This window comes from Dendrobates tinctorius, unplaced genomic scaffold (assembly GCF_039654945.1).
Source record: "Dendrobates tinctorius isolate UK_male_01 unplaced genomic scaffold, ASM3965494v1 ptg000019l, whole genome shotgun sequence".
Taxonomy (NCBI): Eukaryota; Metazoa; Chordata; class Amphibia; order Anura; family Dendrobatidae; genus Dendrobates; species Dendrobates tinctorius.
In genome coordinates this window covers 26,208,230-26,225,529 of record NW_027361687.1, presented here as the reverse complement: position 1 = coordinate 26,225,529, position 17,300 = coordinate 26,208,230, and the positions used below count along the sequence as shown (strand labels likewise).

Below are 17,300 nucleotides of genomic sequence, written 5' to 3'. Positions count from 1 at the left end.
GCAATGTCGGACGCTAGCGTAGAGGTGCAGTGTGCACAGTGGCCTAAGGCTTGCCACTGACTGGCGCTGACTGCTGAACTAATTCCCTAACCACATGTGTAATATCAGAGGGAAGGGGTTTCTTAATGAGTCAGTCACCAGAATCATATATCCGTCACCATTCACACATCTAGCAAGTATAGTCTATACTTGCGCATGGCCGAACGGTCATGCGTGCTTTTTATAGCCGTGCGGGACCTTCCAGATCTCCGAGATGGACCAATGAGATCTGGAGCAGGACCTGGGCACATGACTCCCGATCTCCAATGGGAGGTCGCCTCGTGAGCATGCCCAGTAGGAGCACACAGGAACTTAGTCTCTGGAGCGGTCTGCTGCAAAGTAATCTTCTCTGCAGTAGACAGCAGGAGACCGCAGAATGTGAGGCTCTGGATTCCTGCAGAGCAGACGCAGAAACCAGACGCCTAACATATCCCCCCCCTCCTAGGGCCCCCTTCCCTCTGAGCCTTCCAATCCACCACCTTGTGCCCATCAGAGGCATAGGTCTCAGACTCGTCCGAAGGCGAGTCTGATGTCCCGGTAGATGACACGGAAAACCGGGACACGTGGAAGGTATCAGAGGCGGCAAGATCACCAGGTTTAAGAAGGGTCACGTGGGAGACAACGGGAGCGACAAAACCGCCCGGAGCATAGGTTGAAGTGGAATGCCGCGATGTGTCGGCGGACATTTCCACTCTCTGTTTAAGGAGGCACATGCCTGAATATATTTTTCAATGTCCCGAGCCCTGTGCGGCCACCAATATGACCCTGCCAGGAGTTTTGTGGTCTGCATGTAGCCACAGTGACCACCCGCCCTGGACGCGTGTGCCCACGCGAGAAGCTTCGGCCGAAGGCGAGGGGGGACAAAGGTCTTGCCCGGCGGCACAGAGTTTGGCCATTGCGGGGCCCCGTTATCCTGGGGAGCAGAGTGCTGACAGTGATAGTCGCAAGTGGAGCTTAGTGCTGGATGCGCCTCGAGACTGGCGCGAGACACCTCCATGGGCTCTGGGAGTGAACACTCTGGCTCGGGTGATTCCAGAGGTTCAAAGAGGTTGGGACCCGGAGTAACCCTCCGTCTGGATTGAGCACGCTCCAGCCCGCGCTCCGAGAAACGGAGATCAATGCGGGTGGCAATGGCAATCAGCTCCTCCAGACTTGCAGGAACATCTCTGGTAGATAGAGCATCCTTAACATGCTCAGCTAAACCTCTCCAAAACACAGGGATGAGGGCTCTATCAGACCACTCCAGCTCGGAAGCCAGTGTCCGAAAACGAATGGCTTACTGGCTGACCGAGAGGGATCCCTGAGTTAATGCAAGGAGCTGAAGAGAGGCATCGTGCGTGACCCGTAGTCCCAAGAAAACCTGCTTGATAGATGTTAAGAACTGAGCAGCGGTCCGAACCTCAGGGTCACCACTCTCCCACAGTGGCGTGGCCCACTCCAACGCCCTGCCCGACAGAAGGGAAATAATAAACCCCACCTTAGCCCGTTCCGTAGGGAATCGTGCAGCCAGTAACTCCAGCTGGATAGAGCACTGGCTCACGAAACCCCTACAGGAGGCGCAATCGCCAGAAAATTTATCGGGCAACAGGAGGCGGGAAACTGTCGGCACAGGGGAGGACGTGGACATACGTGAAACGCCTCTGTGATCGCCTGTACAGCAGCCTCCGAAGACTTCGCCACTGCAATAACACTCTGAAGAGTAGCCAACCGGCCCTCTAGCTGGCGAATGCACTGAAGGAGTTGCTGCTGATCTGCCATTACTAGCCAGACCCTGGCGCTAGTATAAGGTTAGGAATGGCGGAACGCACTAAATAAAAATAAATAATAAAGTGCGTTTGCCGCTCGGGGTCAACCGTGCAGTAGGTGTTACACTGCTGCTAGGTAATGACAGACGAGCAATATGGCGGTATAATGCGCAGGGGATCAACTTCACCCGAAGTGCGCAGAGCGGGCTCTGCTCACACACAGAGGCGCCGCAACATAAACATACAAAAACGCTGAGCCTGTTAGTGTCGCAGTGGACCAATGAGATCTGGAGCAGGACCTGGGCACATAACTCCCGATCTCCAATGGGAGATCACCTCGTGAGCATGCCCAGTAGGAGCACAGAGGAACTTAGTCTCTGGAGCGGTCTGCTGCAAAGTAATCTCTGCAGTAGATAGACAGCAGGAGACCGCAGAATGTGAGGCTCTGGATTCATGCAGAGCAGACGGAGAAACCAGACGCCTAACATTACCCCCCCTCCTAGGGCCCCCTTCCCTCTGAGCCTTCCAATCCACCACCTTGTGCCCATCAGAGGCATAGGTCTAACACAAGGATGCTAAATAATACAGGACAGCGCTATATACAGTTGTGCTCAAAAGTTTACATATCCCAACAGAATTTTTGCTTTCTTTGCATTTTTTTCAGAGAATATGAATAACACCAAAACTTTTTCTCCACTCATGGTTAGTGGTTGGGTGAAGCCATTTATTGTCAAACTACTGTGTTTTCTCTTTTTAAATCATAATGACAACCAAAAACATCCAAATGACCCTGATCAAAAGTTTACATACCCTGGTGATTTTTGCCTGAGCACAGAAGTTGACACAAATGGGTTTGAATGGCTACTAAAGGTAACATCATCACCTGTGACCTGTTTGCTTGTCTTAGACCCTGGCCTAAGAATGTGAAAGCTTGTCATCAGCTTTCACATTCTTAGGCCAGGATCTAAGAATGTGAAAGCTGATGCTTCATCTCATAGTCTAGATTCCATTTATCCTCCAGAACCTCCATCCTCCATTATTCCTCAGAGTATTGTGGTGTTTATGGTAACCTCGGAGCTGGAATAGGAGATTCATAAAGCCCAGTCGTTGGCTCCTTCCACTTCTCCAGGGTCCAAATTATTTGTGCCTGTGTACCTAATATTGCGGGTGTTACAGGAATTTCATAATTCCATTTTAAGTGGTCATCCTGGGGTTACTGTCACAAGGAAAGCCATTGCTAGACTTTTTTGGTGGCCGTCCATGCATAATGATATTAAAGATTTTGCATCTGCTTGTGAACTCTGCACACGCGCTAAAGTCAGCTATAGGCAGCTGGCTCTGGAATTGGCTCCATTGCCAATTCCAGAAAGACCGTGGACTCATTTGTCCATGGATTTCATTACAGATTTGAGTCTGTCTGATGGGAAGACTGCTATCTAGGTGGTAGTTGATCGATTCAGCAAACAAGCTCAATTTGTTCCTTTGTCAGGATTGCCTAATGCAGAGATACTTTCCAGGTTGTTCATCTCTCATATTGTAAGGTTACATGGGATCCCTCTGAACATTGTGTCTGATAGGGGAGTACAATTTGTCTCTAAATTTTGGAGAGCTTTTTGCATTAAACTCAGGATTGACGTGTCATTTTCATCTGCTTATCGCCCTGAAACCAATGGTCAGACTGAGAGGACAAATAATTGGAACAATTTTTAAGGTGCTTTGTGGCAACGTGACAGGAGGAATGGTCTTCGTTTTTACCTCTTGCTGAATTTTCTTTTAACAGTTGAGTAAATCAATCTACCAGAACCTCACCATTCTTCTGTAATTATGGTTTTCATCCCCATTTTGGTGAATTTTCTAGAATTAGTTCTGAATGCCCTGGGGTGGAGGTCGCTGTACAGAGACTTGGGGATGTCTGGGGGGAGGTTCAGAAGAATATTGGTTCAGATTCACCAAAAATGGAAGGCCAATAGAAGACCTGGGTCCTGGTTTTAACATTAGGGATAAGGTTTGGTTGTCTTCCAGAAACATTAAACTTAAAGTGCCATCGGCCAAGTTGGGTCCAAAGTTTATTGGTTCATATGAGATCAAAGAGGTGGTGAATTTACATTAAAGCTTCCTCCATCCCTTCTCATCCCTAACGCATTCCACAAATCTCTATTAAAGGAGTATGTCCCTCATACTCCGCTTTCAGTAGACAGTGGCCTGGACTATAAGGTTCAGAGGTTTGGGGATTCTTGGAGCGTCCGTAATTCCCTCCAGTACCTTATCCACTGGTGGGGAAATGGACCAGAGGAGAGATCCTGGGTCCCTGCTCGCGATGTGAAGGCCAATCCGTTAATCTGGGCCTTCCATCTAAAATTTCCTGGGAAGCCTGGTGCTCTGATCTTGGAACGTTACCTGACCACACTTTTGTCTCTTCCTTCTGTTTATGACGTATCCTCCTGGCTTCTGACGTTGAACTCCTTGTGGAGTCATAAGAAGTAATTATTTTTGGATCGCTTTGTACTACGAGCTATAACTTTTTTATTTTTCAACGAATGGAGCTGTATGGTGACTTGTTTTCAGGAAAACCATTTTTATTTACATTGATTTTTTTAACTGTGCTTTATTCCACTTTTTCCGAGGCTCCATGTGGCAAGCACCTGCCATCAATCTGAAAAACTCTACGTTTCCCTGTCAGAGAGATTTCTCCCTAATTTCTAGAATTGATATACAGGAATATATTGCCTTAATTATGTTTTGAATAAATGGGGGAGAATCTATTGCATCCATGAATATTGCTATACTTTAATGGGTAAAGTATATGTAACGATCAATTAAAATGTTAAACATTTTAAACATTATCAGAGAATATCAAGATATATTAATAGCATCTAATAATATTATGTGAATAATGAATTGTATATAATGATACAGTTAGGCTAGTTAATGTTACTGAGAAAAAATGTAAATAAAAACATTTATATAAAGAAATTAGCAAATAAAAAAATCATATTGTGAAATTGAAATAAACAAAAAATGACAATATATTACAGGTGTGAAGATTTTGGGTTCATGATTCAACTTATCCAGTTTTGGCCTCCTGTTCAGCATTTGCTGGAAACGTTCTTTTTTCTTTTTAGGATTTAGTGGTGAAATAATGAGTGATAGTTTGTTGAGGATTTATTGAAGTGGGACTGAAGGGACCAACGCATTGGTTCCTGTTAGAGAATAGTCTTCCAAAGTGGTATATTTTCTGTGTGATGAGGATGTTATAGTACAGTAGAGGATGTGTTCAGTGTAGACAGGTTTCTGTATAGAGTGGTGGATTAACTGGTGGAGGTGATTGAAAATAAAAATGTAAAAGGTCTGAAGCGTACAGGGGATTGGTGTTATCTGTTTTAATTTTAAGTCTATAAACAAAGTGTAATGTTTTGTTTTCTTTATTATACTTTTAGATTATTATTCACAGTAATATTCATTACATACCATTTATTACATAAGTAATTATTATAGGTTACTATTTCATAGTGACAATAACTAAATCATCGTCAATAATTAAGTCCATAGCTATCTGTTTAGTGTGCTCCACTGGTGAGCAATTCTTCCAAGCCACATAGTCCCTGTCACGGTCACGTGTGTCTGGACGCAGCGAGTACCGCAAGGCGAACCCATGTGACGCACGTGACCCTGGATACACCACCTCCAGTGGGGCGAATTTAAATAATAAACACGTGCAGCTGGATACACCGCCTCCAATTGGCGAATTTAGACATTACACGTATGTACAAGTCTGGAAACCCCGCCTCCAGTAAGGCGAATTTAAATAATAAAGGGGAACCTGGGAAACATTAACAATGGTGGGCCCTGCGATAGAGAATAGGGAAGTGGAGACCTCCTGAGCTCCCCTGAGCCAGTGTCCCTGCACTCCTAACGTACTCTATGCCAGTTCCGCACCGGTCGACGCACAGGAACCTAAGAACCCTAGCTCGTCCTGACCTAAACCCTCACTAGGGAATTGGTCGGTGCGGAAACTAATCCCACCACTGCACTATAACACACATGAGGAAAGATGACAATACAGGGGGAACACCACTTAGCTTTGCTCTGTTGTGTACGCTCCTAGCAACAGAGCCCACCACCTGTGTGCATCTTCTCCTCCACCCGGATCCTTCACCATAACTGAATCCTTCACCATAGTGCAGCCTTGGAGCAGAGTCCACCACCAGTTGCAGCTGTCCAGTAACAGAGTCCCAAAGATGAGTTCAGCTCCTGCCCAAGAAGTCCAGCATGCTTGAGTCCAGCTCTCAGCAACCAAGTCCCGCATGCGAGTGCAACTCTCTCCATAGTCGTCACTCCACCAAGCCATGCAAGCACTTCCTGCCAACACCATAAACTGTGACTCCACCACGCCATGCCAGCCCTTCTTGCAGACCACCTAGCTGCCACTCGTCCCCTCTGGCTGGGCTGCGCAGGACTCAGGTTCAGCTCCTTCATTCACCCAGGCTTCCTTGTGAATGACTAACACACAATCAATATCACCAACAGTAATTGAACCCACCTGGCTCCCTTTTATAGAGCCTAACACCTGATTGTAATTGCGTGCACATTAACCCTAAAACTAAGGTGCGATACCACTCACCACGACCGGGGCAACTTAGAATGAACGACACCACGTGTAATAATTCTAATGGCCACCAGGGGCAATCAACCCACTTTGGCACCTAGCCAAAGGAAAAAAAGTTCACTTATCCATTCACCTTGTCAGATCCACGCTGGATCATGACAGTCCCAGTATGATCCCTGCTTTACTTATTGCTTTTTATTGAGAAAATAAACGTTTATTATTTGCTTGATTTTTTTACTGCAATTTGTAAATATTGATTTTAAACATGAATGTGTTCCTTCCTGTCATGTTTTATGTCTTAAAGGGAATCTGTCACTCCTTTTTTCGAATATGAGCTGCCAGCACCGCCATCAGGGACTTATCTACAGCATTCTGTAATGCTGTAGATAAGCCACCAATGTAAACTGAAAGTTAAGGAAAAAAGAGTTAGATTATACTCATCGGGGTGGGGCGGTCCGGTCCGATGGGTGTTGTGGTCCGGCACCTTCCATCTTCTAGCGATGACGTCCTCTTCTTTCCTTCCAGTCGTGGCTCCGGCGCAGGTGCACTGCTCTGCCCTGTTGAGGGCAAAGCAGAATACTGCAGTGCGCAGGAGCCAGACCTGTCTGACCTTTCCCGGCGCAGGAGCGTGAACTCGTTTTCTTAGCATTATTTTAGGTCTGCAAGCACTGCTTTTTTGTTCTTTTGACCACGACAGGAAGGAAAGAAGAGGACGGCATCGTATGGGGTGAAAGATTCCCTAACTAAATGTTTGGTTTTTATACCAATGTTACTTTATTAGCAATGTTAATAATCATTTCACGCCCAGGTGAGCGGTTCCTTCTTTTCTTTTTTTAAGTGTTGGTGCTTTTCCCTGTTATGCCGATTGTGCAATGTTGTTTGTTTTTTAAAAAGGGGGTCGGTGTGAGCCGAAATGCGTAAAAATAAAAATTATCCATTCTGGATCTGTTTCTTTCACACAGCAGTACGGTCTACTCTGAAACATCATTCTTCTTTTTCTACTAAACAGTAAAATACTGTACAAAAGATTAAATAAAACTGTCAAATGTAAACAGAGAGGACCTGACCAGAAGTGAATGACCTGAAAACCTCCGCCGTACGTTTCGCCTTCAGATTTCTGTATCACCTTTTGACTTCTGGTCCGTCCCTCTCTATTTACATGGTAGGATTACATTTGACAGTTCTATTTAATCTTCTGCGCAGTATCTAACTGTGACATAGTACATACACTGAACAAAAATATAAACACAACACTTTTGTTTTTGCTCCCATTTTTCATGAGCTGAACTCAAAGATCGAGGACTTTTTCAATGTACACAAAAATATTCTTGCTAAAATTTTTCACAAATTTGTGTAAATCTGTCTTAGTGAGATCTTCTCCTTTCCCGGGATAATCCATCCACCTCACAGGTGTGGCATATCCAGATTCTGATTAGACACATGATTATTGCATAGGTGTGCCTTAGGCTACTACAATAAAAGGCCACTTTACAATGTGCAGTATTACAGTATTAGAGGTTTCCGGGGGTCAGAAAGCCAGTCAGTATCTGTTGTGACCACCATCTTTGCATAGAGTTGGTCAGGTTGTTGATTGTGGCCTGTGGGATGTTGCTCCGCACCTCTTCAATGTGCCAAGTTGCTGGATATTGGCAGGAACTTGAACACACTGTCATATAGGCCGATCTAGAGATCCCAAACATACTCAAAGGGTGACATGTCCGGTGAAAATGCTGGCCATGCAAGAACTGGGATGTTTTCAGCTTCCAGGAATTGTGTACAGATCCTTCTTGTAACATGGGGCTGTGCACTATCTCGCTGCAACACGGGGCTGTGCATTATCCTGCTGCAACATGGGGCGTGCATCATCCTGCTGCAACAAGGGGCCATGCATTACCCTGCTGCAACATGGGGCCGTGCATTATCCTGCTGCAACACGGGGCCATGCATCAACCTGCTGCAACATGGAGTCATGCATTATCCTGATGTAACATGGGGCTGTGCATTATGCTGCTGCAACATGGAGCCGTGCATTATCCTGCTGCAACACAGGGCCGTGCATTGTCCTGCTTCAATATGGGGCCATGCATTATCCTGCTGCAACATGGGACTGTGAGAGATAGGCAGGACTATAGTTATGGCCACTAACATCTGCAACAGTGTGCCCTGGCCTGCCATCACATATACACGCTGCTCTTCACTCAGCATACCTGCAGCGCTTTTCACAGCTCCATCAGGTTACTTTGTATGGTTCTGGGGGACTTCAGTACCCACTTTAGAAATAACGGAGTCACAGTCCAGTTCAACTTTAAATAGAGCAACTTTACTGAGACTTGTACACAGCATATTCATGATCTTTCCAGCACCATCATCAGGGTTTACAGCATACAACTCCTCTTCTGTCCCTTTCCTTCTCTCTCTATTATTAAGCCAGCTTCTGGGGCGGACCGTGCCGAATGGTCCTACAGCATCTCCAGTGCTCAGCCACACTCCATTCGGGTGTTCTTTCAGCCATTTTGCCCCGGCTTTGAAGGCATCAGCCCACGAGATAAGCTGCCACATGATAAGAGATGTGCCCATGCTGCTTAGTCTTCACTAGCAACTGCAGACCCACTACTGCCAGTACTGCTGCTGTAGATGCCTCTGTAACAATTCTGGTCATGTATATATGCTGGGCTTTAGGCATGCACATAATGTTGCATGACACAGTGTTGCACAGGGCTAGCCAGCCCTCCTGAACTAATGAGCACCCTCGCCCCGACTGAATCCTGTCAGGAAGTTCTCTCTGTCATAACCCAAAGTGCCCCTCCTATATTATTTATCTACACTCCCAACAATATTCCCTGACTACAGTGCCCCCATCTAGTGGCTAATACTCCCCATTAGCATTATACCCCCATCTAGTGGCCGACCCGTGGTAACTCACTTTCCCTAGAAAATGTCACGCCGTTTTGTCTGTACTTGGTTGTCGGCGTGACAATGCATGTCTTTGCTTTTAACCCTTTGCTCCTTTCCCCCTAATTGAGCTGGGATACTGTTGGCTGTTACCTGTATGGAGCCTGCTCAGTTCCCTACTCTGCTGCGTACCTGCACATGTGTTTAGGTCTTTGCTCTGCTGCTTGACCATCCGCGTGTGCGGTCCCTGGTTGCCGCTGTGGAAGCTGTCCGTGGGTTGCGAGGTCATTTGCAGCTGGTGCATAACTTTCCACGTGTGTCTAGGCTTGCAGACAATGCCAGGTACTCTAAGTCCCAGTTCCTGCACTGACTGTGCTGCTCCATGCAGGCCCAGCAATCCTGCGGTTCTAGCACCATCACACTTGAGTTCCTTCCTAGGTCCGATGCCCGGAGCCTGATGACCGCAGTCTGGAACCTGGTGACCTCTGCCTGGAGTCTGGATCTTGATGACTGCAATGGTGCCTGTAGGTCGTGTTGGATGTCCGGAACCAAGCGACTCCTGTCTGATGTTTGCCGATGACTCTTTTGACCTGTGGGTGACCATGATTGTCCTGATGTCCTCGTGTACCCTGATGTCCTGATGACCTTGTGTACCCTGATGTCTTGCCTGTGTCCTGATGTCCTGATGCCCGGTATGATGTCCAGCCTGATGTCCTGATGTCTTGCCTTATGTCCTGATGTCCAGCCTGATGTCCGGCCTGTGTCCTGATGTCCTGCCTATGTGTGCCTCTATGATCCATTGGTGCCTTGGGGTCCACTGGGTGGTACCCTTCTGGGTGGTGGGGAACCGGGAGCCTGGCATAGCCCTGTTTCATCTATGTACTGTGACTTTACTTTAGTAAACTTTACGTTCTTGATACCTGAAGTTGTGCGGTGTTATCTAGTCCTACATGTCTTCTTTTGTCCCTGTAGACTGTGAGCCCTCGGGGGCAGGGTCCTCTCTCCTTCTGTATTTGTGTGTCCCTTGTCTTGCACATGTTTATTGTCTTTGTCTATATTTCCCCTTTTCCCATGTAAAGCGCTATGGAATAAATGGCGTTATATAAATGTATAGTAATAATAACACGCTCAGCTGCCACAGAATCCCGATCACTGCCCTTCCCTAGTTTGGGTAGGCTCGGGTCCCCCTCTGTGGTATAGAGGGTCCATATTGCATCCCCGGGGGACGCCCGCCCCCTCGCCATCATGGTCGGTCGGCGTGGAGGCGTCTGCTGGGCCGCGGCCGCAGTCGTGACAGAAATACTACAATATTAAATATACATATATATTACTTTAGCAGCATAGAAAAGCATTAAGGTGTTAAAAGAACAAGTACAAATGTAACAACTCATTACAGGGCCATGCATTATCCTGCTTCAATATGGGGTTGTGCATTATCCTGCTGCAACATGGGGCCATACATTATCATATGCCAACATGGGCAGGGCCAGCGTTAGGGGCAGGCAGACCAGGAAGCTGCCTAGGGCCCCCGCTCCCCCAGGGTCCCCCAGTTAGCTGCACATCACGCTGCCGCTATGGGGCCCCTGTGAGGCAGGGGGGCCCGCCTGCCTCCAGCACCGACTCCCCCCGCCGCCGCATTGAACTACAGTTCACAGCAATGATAGAGGAGAGAGCGTCAGCTGACGCTCCCTCTCCAGTCATTCCCCGCTCTGCCTCTGACACAGCGGGTGCGTGATGACGTCATTGCGCACTCACTGTGTGTGCCAGGCAGAGCAGGAGACAGGAGCCGGGAGCAGCGCAGGCATGAGGAGAGGTGAGGAGAGTGTTTTTTCTTATGTAAAAGTGAGGGACTGTGGGGCCATTCTCAGGGGTAGGGCTGTGTTGTGCTGTATGCCTTGTGGGCTGTGCTGTGCTGTATACCATGTGGGCTGTGCTGTGCTGTATGCCATGTGGGCTGTGCTGTGCTGCGCTATATACCATGTGGGCTGTGCTGTACACCATGTGGGCTGTGCTGTATACTTTGCGGGCTGTGCTGTGCTGCACTGTATACCATGTTTACTGTGCTGTATACCATGTGGACTGTGCTGTATACCATGTGGGCTGTGCTGTACATCATGTGGGCTGTGCTGTATACCATGTGGGCTGTGCTGTGATGCACCGTATACCATGTGGGCTGTGCTGTATACCATGTGGGCTGTGCTGTGCTGTATACATGTGGGTGAGCGGTTTGATGATGTCAACATTGTGAATTGAGTGGTCCATGGTGGCGGTGTGGTTATGGAATTGGCAGGCGCATGTTACAGACAGGTGCATGTTATTGATGCCACTTTGAATGCACAGAGATACCATGATGAAATCCAGAGGCCATTCATCCACGACCATTACCCCATGTTCAGGGCCGGTGTTAGGCAAGGTGTAGCCCTAGGCAAAGTTTAAAATGGGGCCCCAAATCACCCTGCTGCAGCCAGCAGTTGGGGCCTGCTTCTCGCTAACAGAGAGACTCTTTGCACAGCCCCAGGCCATGCACGTGGCCGACCAACCGCCACCCACTCCTGGTAACTGCGACACACCCCTGCTTGGGGACTGGGGTCTCCCTGAACCCGCTAACGAGTGGAGCCCCGCTGCCTTCCCAGGGGGTTACCTCATGAAAGGACTCACCCAGGGCCTGTTGTGCCCCTACTCCTCCTGGGCGTTGGAGCGCCCGAAGACTAGGCCACCTCTCAACGGACTCACCCAGGGCCTGTTGTGCCCCTACTCCTCCTGGGTGTTGGAGCGCCTGAAGACTACGCCAGATCTTCAGCAGCTGGTCCCAGCAGCTCCAACAGAGACGCCAAGAGACGTCAGGATGGATAAGTGACACTATAGGAAATAAGGACCCGAAGTCGGCCATATCGCGGCCCTATAATAACCGGCCTTTGCCGGGTTAGTCGTGTTCTCTTTAAATAGTGTTTGGTTGTACTGAGTCCCTGCGAGGACAATTGTTGTTACTTGGTTTTGGTTGCTTAGGATGACCCTAGCGGCTTCAATTTATAAAAGTTACTTCCCAATGTACAACTTAGTCTCGCGTCTCGTCACTGCATCCTGCTTACCTGCTATAACCTACAACGGCACCCATGCTGTTAAGAGTTGTGACGGAGCACAAAGTTGCTGACTGTCACTTACCCCTGCAGGCCACGGGTATCAATAGAAATGTTGGTCTTGTAGTAAATCTTGCTTTCCTCCATCCAGGATAATATTAGTAATATATCCACATCTGGTGCTTGGGGATGGGGATAGCATGGGCCTGTGCGATTTCAAATGCCAGGGCTGACTTTCAGCCCCAGTCCCCAGTCCCCAGCCCCAGTCCGTAGTTGTCTGCGGTTGTGACAAATTCTCTGAAACACCTTTGGAGACGGTTTATGGTAGAGAAATAAACATTCAATTCATGCGTTACAGCTCTGTGGTACAGTAAAGGGTGTTTTACTGGATGGGACATACATTTCTCCCAGCAGATTAATGTTTGGCCGGGTTTTTCCCTAAAGACAGGACCTGCGATGATGTCATGGTCACGTGATCAGCCCATGCGATGTCTACCTCACTGGTGGGAGGGGTTATAGGCTATGTAATGGAGGTTGGTGTTTGGAACATGGGGAGTGTGTGGAAGTTATAGGAACTTGGCTGGACTTAGCCTGAACTTGTATACAGGATCCCCGTGCTGCAGGACTATAGCAGCAAGACTCTCAACAACCCTGGGAATGGCACCTGGCGGATGCCGCAGGACCTGGCAGCCGCTTAGGTAAGCCCATTCCGTGCAAGTGGTTCTCCAAGCTGGAGTACAGTGGGGAAAAAAAGTATTTAGTCAGTCAGCAATAGTGCAAGTTCCACCACTTAAAAAGATGGGAGGCGTCTGTAATTTACATCATAGGTAGACCTCAACTATGGGAGACAAACTGAGAAAAAAAAATCCAGAAAATCACATTGTCTGGTTTTTTTTTCATTTTATTTGCATATTATGGTGGAAAATAAGTATTTGGTCAGAAACAAAATTTCATCTCAATACTTTGTGATATATCCTTTGTTGGCAATGACAGAGGTCAAACGTTTTCTGTAAGTCTTCACAAGGTTGCCACACACTGTTGTTGGTATGTTGGCCCATTCCTCCATGCAGATCTCCTCTAGAGCAGTGATGTTTTTGGCTTTTCGCTTGGCAACACGGACTTTCAACTGCCTCCAAAGGTTTTCTATAGGGTTGAGATCTGGAGACTGGCTAGGCCACTCCAGGACCTTGAAATGCTTCTTACGAAGCCACTCCTTCGTTGCCCTGGCGGTGTGCTTTGGATCATTGTCATGTTGAAAGACCCAGCCACGTTTCATATTCAATGCCCTTGCTGATGGAAGGAGGTTTGCACTCAAAATCTCACGATACATGGCCCCATTCATTCTTTCATGTACCCGGATCAGTCATCCTGGCCCGTTTGCAGAGAAACAGCCCCAAAGCATGATGTTTCCACCACCATGCTTTACAGTAGGTATGGTGTTTGATGGATGCAACTCAGTATTCTTTTTCCTCCCAACACGACAAGTTGTGTTTCTACCAAACAGTTCCAGTTTGGTTTCATCAGACCATAGGACATTCTCCCAAAACTCCTCTGGATCATCCAAATGCTCTCTAGCAAACTTCAGACGGGCCCGGACATGTACAGGCTTAAGCAGTGGGACACGTCTGGCACTGCAGGATCTGAGTCCATGGTGGCGTAGTGTGTTACTTATGGTAGGCCTTGTTACATTGGTCCCAGCTCTCTGCAGTTCATTCACTAGGTCCCCCCGCGTGGTTCCGGGATTTTTGCTCACCGTTCTTGTGATCATTCTGACCCCACGGGGTGGGATTTTGCATGGAGCACCAGATCGAGGGAGATTATCAGTGGTCTTGTATGTCTTCCATTTTCTAATTATTGCTCCCACAGTTGATTTCTTCACTCCAAGCTGGTTGGCTATTGCAGATTCAGTCTTCCCAGCCTGGTGCAGGGCTACAATTTTGTTTCTGGTGTCCTTTGACAGCTCTTTGGTCTTCACCATAGTGGAGTTTGGAGTCAGACTGTTTGAGGGTGTGCACAGGTGTCTTTTTATACTGATAACAAGTTTAAACAGGTGCCATTACTACAGGTAATGAGTGGAGGAAAGAGGAGACTCTTAAGGAAGAAGTTACAGGTCTGTGAGAGCCAGAAATCTTGATTGCTTGTTTCTGACCAAATACTTATTTTCCACCATAATATGCAAATAAAATGAAAAAAAAACAGACAATGTGATTTTCGGGATTTTTTTTTTCTCAGTTTGTCTCCCATAGTTGAGGTCTACCTATGATGTAAATTACAGACGCCTCTCATCTTTTTAAGTGGTGGAACTTGCACTATTGCTGACTGACTAAATACTTTTTTTCCCCACTGTATATTTATGTTTTCCTTACTTTCTGTTAATCTGCTGTTTGCAAAGTGACATTAAACCACTGAAATTAGACTTTAAAGCCTGTGTGTTGCCTCGTTACTGCAGCCCCGCCATTACCTACCAGAGCGAATCCCTACAATACACTACACTATTAGTTCATTGCTACTAATTGTATCTGTCTTACATTTGTATTATACCCACTGTATGAGACGTTTTCCATAACTTTCTTTTTTATGACTCTCCCCACATTTTCTATTGCTAATTCTTAGTGCCATATTTGTGTTATGTTTAATGGCTTAATAAAATTGCATTTTTGAGTGGCTGTTATTTGTAGGTCTTGTAGTTTAATATCCACTCGCTCTCTATGTACATGATTTGTTTTTTATGTAGGTTTTTTATATTAAAGAAGTTTAGATTATGACATTAAATAGAATTTGGGATAAAAATAAAATTGAGTTTTGAAACACCCTTTTAGTAATCTGCTTAAACAGATAGATCACAGTAAACGACTGCTGATCGGCAATGATTTACCGATTGGTGGCGGTTTAGTGCCGCCGGTCAGTCCTTGTAAGCATACCCCTATCCAGTCCCCATTTACAGTCTCCCTAGTGCTCTGTTAGCTATAATTAGCCACTTTCTCCCATCTAACAATATATAAATTTAATAGCCCCTGTAGTCTTTCTCCAAATTCATTACCAGTCACTTTCCTGTGTCCTCAACTCCCCTTCTCTCCCCCTAATTCATTAAAATTAAATGCATCCATCCCACCAATTCATTATGTTATGTCCTTCAGCCACCCCAATTCAATATAACATAATGTCTTCTCAAACACTACCCATCCTCAATTCATTATACTTTTCTCATTTCCATGCCCCACCCTTAATTTATTATTTGCTTTCTCCCACCCCCATTTAGTTCATTTTATTGAAAAAAAAGTTTTTAATACTTCTCCAAACGATCTCTTGTAGCTCCTGTAGCTGGCATACACAAGATGTCATCATGCTGGTAGAAGCACATTACAAAAAAGGCAACGATTGCTCTTCTGGATCTGTGCTGCCATTTTGTATTGCCAGCAGCGAAACTCCAGGAAAGGTCTCCGCTCGGAAATATGAGCCGCCGATGCTGATGCCCAAAACATCAAAACATTATAATCATGGCAATCTGACCCTCCCAGACCCTTGGGCCCAAGGGGTAGCCCAGATTGCCCTCATTATAATCCACCTATGTTTCCTGCACTGACACTGTGAGCCCATCCAGTGTCAGTGCGCAAGCGCAGAAATGCAGATTGATTTAGACTGCGCTCGCTTTAACTGAGTGCAGTCAATCAGCATAAGGGACAGGGTTTAATATGCAAATTGTAATTAAAGTCCTTGTTGATCATCTACTATTATAATTTCACCTTTTTATAGAGTCCGAAATTGCGTGAAGTTTTCAACCTGGACTTTCCAGAAAATAATTTCCTGGCCAAAACTCTATGTATCGTTACTGGGCCAGACATGGTGGATCTTACCTTTCATAACTTTGTATCCTACAAGGAAAATGTCGGCAAGGTATGGTACTAATAGTCTTACAGGGAGATGATTTCTTGCATTTACATTGTTACTATGATGTCTTCTGTAAAGTACAGTTAGGTTATGAGATTACTGCGCAGCTTTTATCTCGGTATTACATGAGACACCTAATATGTATGCATGACTCACTCATTTCTTCTCATTTCTGTCTGCCTAGCCCTAGTGTCACTTTTAACCAAAATGTTTCTTTATGTTTTGGGATAAATCCTGTTACACTAATATATTATAATCTGTGCTATGAACAGTTTATTTCCTTAATATAAGTTACACTGCAATTTTCATGTGTGTTTCTTAAAGAAGCACACCCATAAAAGTTCTTATCCTCCTAATATATTGCCGTTGTTACGGTTTGCTATTGCAAAAGAGGAAAGCAAAAGGTTACCCAAGAGTGGACCCTCTGGGTCACGTTTCCAGAGCACCCAGGTGAGGACCAACCCCTATACAGGGAGTGTTAGGGACAGACCTCCAGGGGATAGAACCGCGACAGCCGGAACCAAAGGGACGACTAGGACAATAGACTAGAAGGAGGCACCGACGTATCCATACAGGAGGACACCAGAGAACATAGAGACATAAGCTGAGCACAGGACCGGAGAGCCAGTCGCGTCCGGGACGGGAGGCTGCAAAAGAGAGGAAGCACAAAGATACACTAGGCAGGAGGGTATGCAACAACAAGGAAGGTAACAGGGTTGGATGAGAGGCGGCAGGAGCAGGACAGAGATGGAGGGAGAAGCACGGAGGCACTAACAGGCAGAGACAGCGCAGGCAGAGAGCCCCAGAGACACAGAGCGCAGCGCTGACAGAGGCAAGGGTGAAGGGGCCCGGAAACACAGAGCAAGCCGCACGAGACAGCGCTACCGCGTTCGATAGACAGGCGTCTTACCTGTCCAGACGCCGGACATATGTAGTGGTGGGCGCCGCCATGTTGGAGGTGGGGCCAGCGCGTCACTCTACCCAGGAGGCTTTGCGCCGGGAGTCACGCAGTGTGAAGGTGCCCGACGAGAAAGGAGCTGGAGGCCGGGCGTG

General features: G+C 46.9%; 1 protein-coding gene across 1 annotated transcript in view; it reads left to right on the top strand.

The window, feature by feature from the left end:
* PLCB2 (phospholipase C beta 2) overlaps positions 1-17,300 on the top strand; it is a 191,495-nt gene that overhangs the window by 102,213 nt on the left and 71,982 nt on the right. Inside the window, exon 4 of the mRNA XM_073566732.1 lies at positions 16,113-16,253. Coding sequence (XP_073422833.1) covers positions 16,113-16,253 — 141 coding nt within the window. The remainder of the gene's footprint in view (positions 1-16,112; positions 16,254-17,300) is intronic.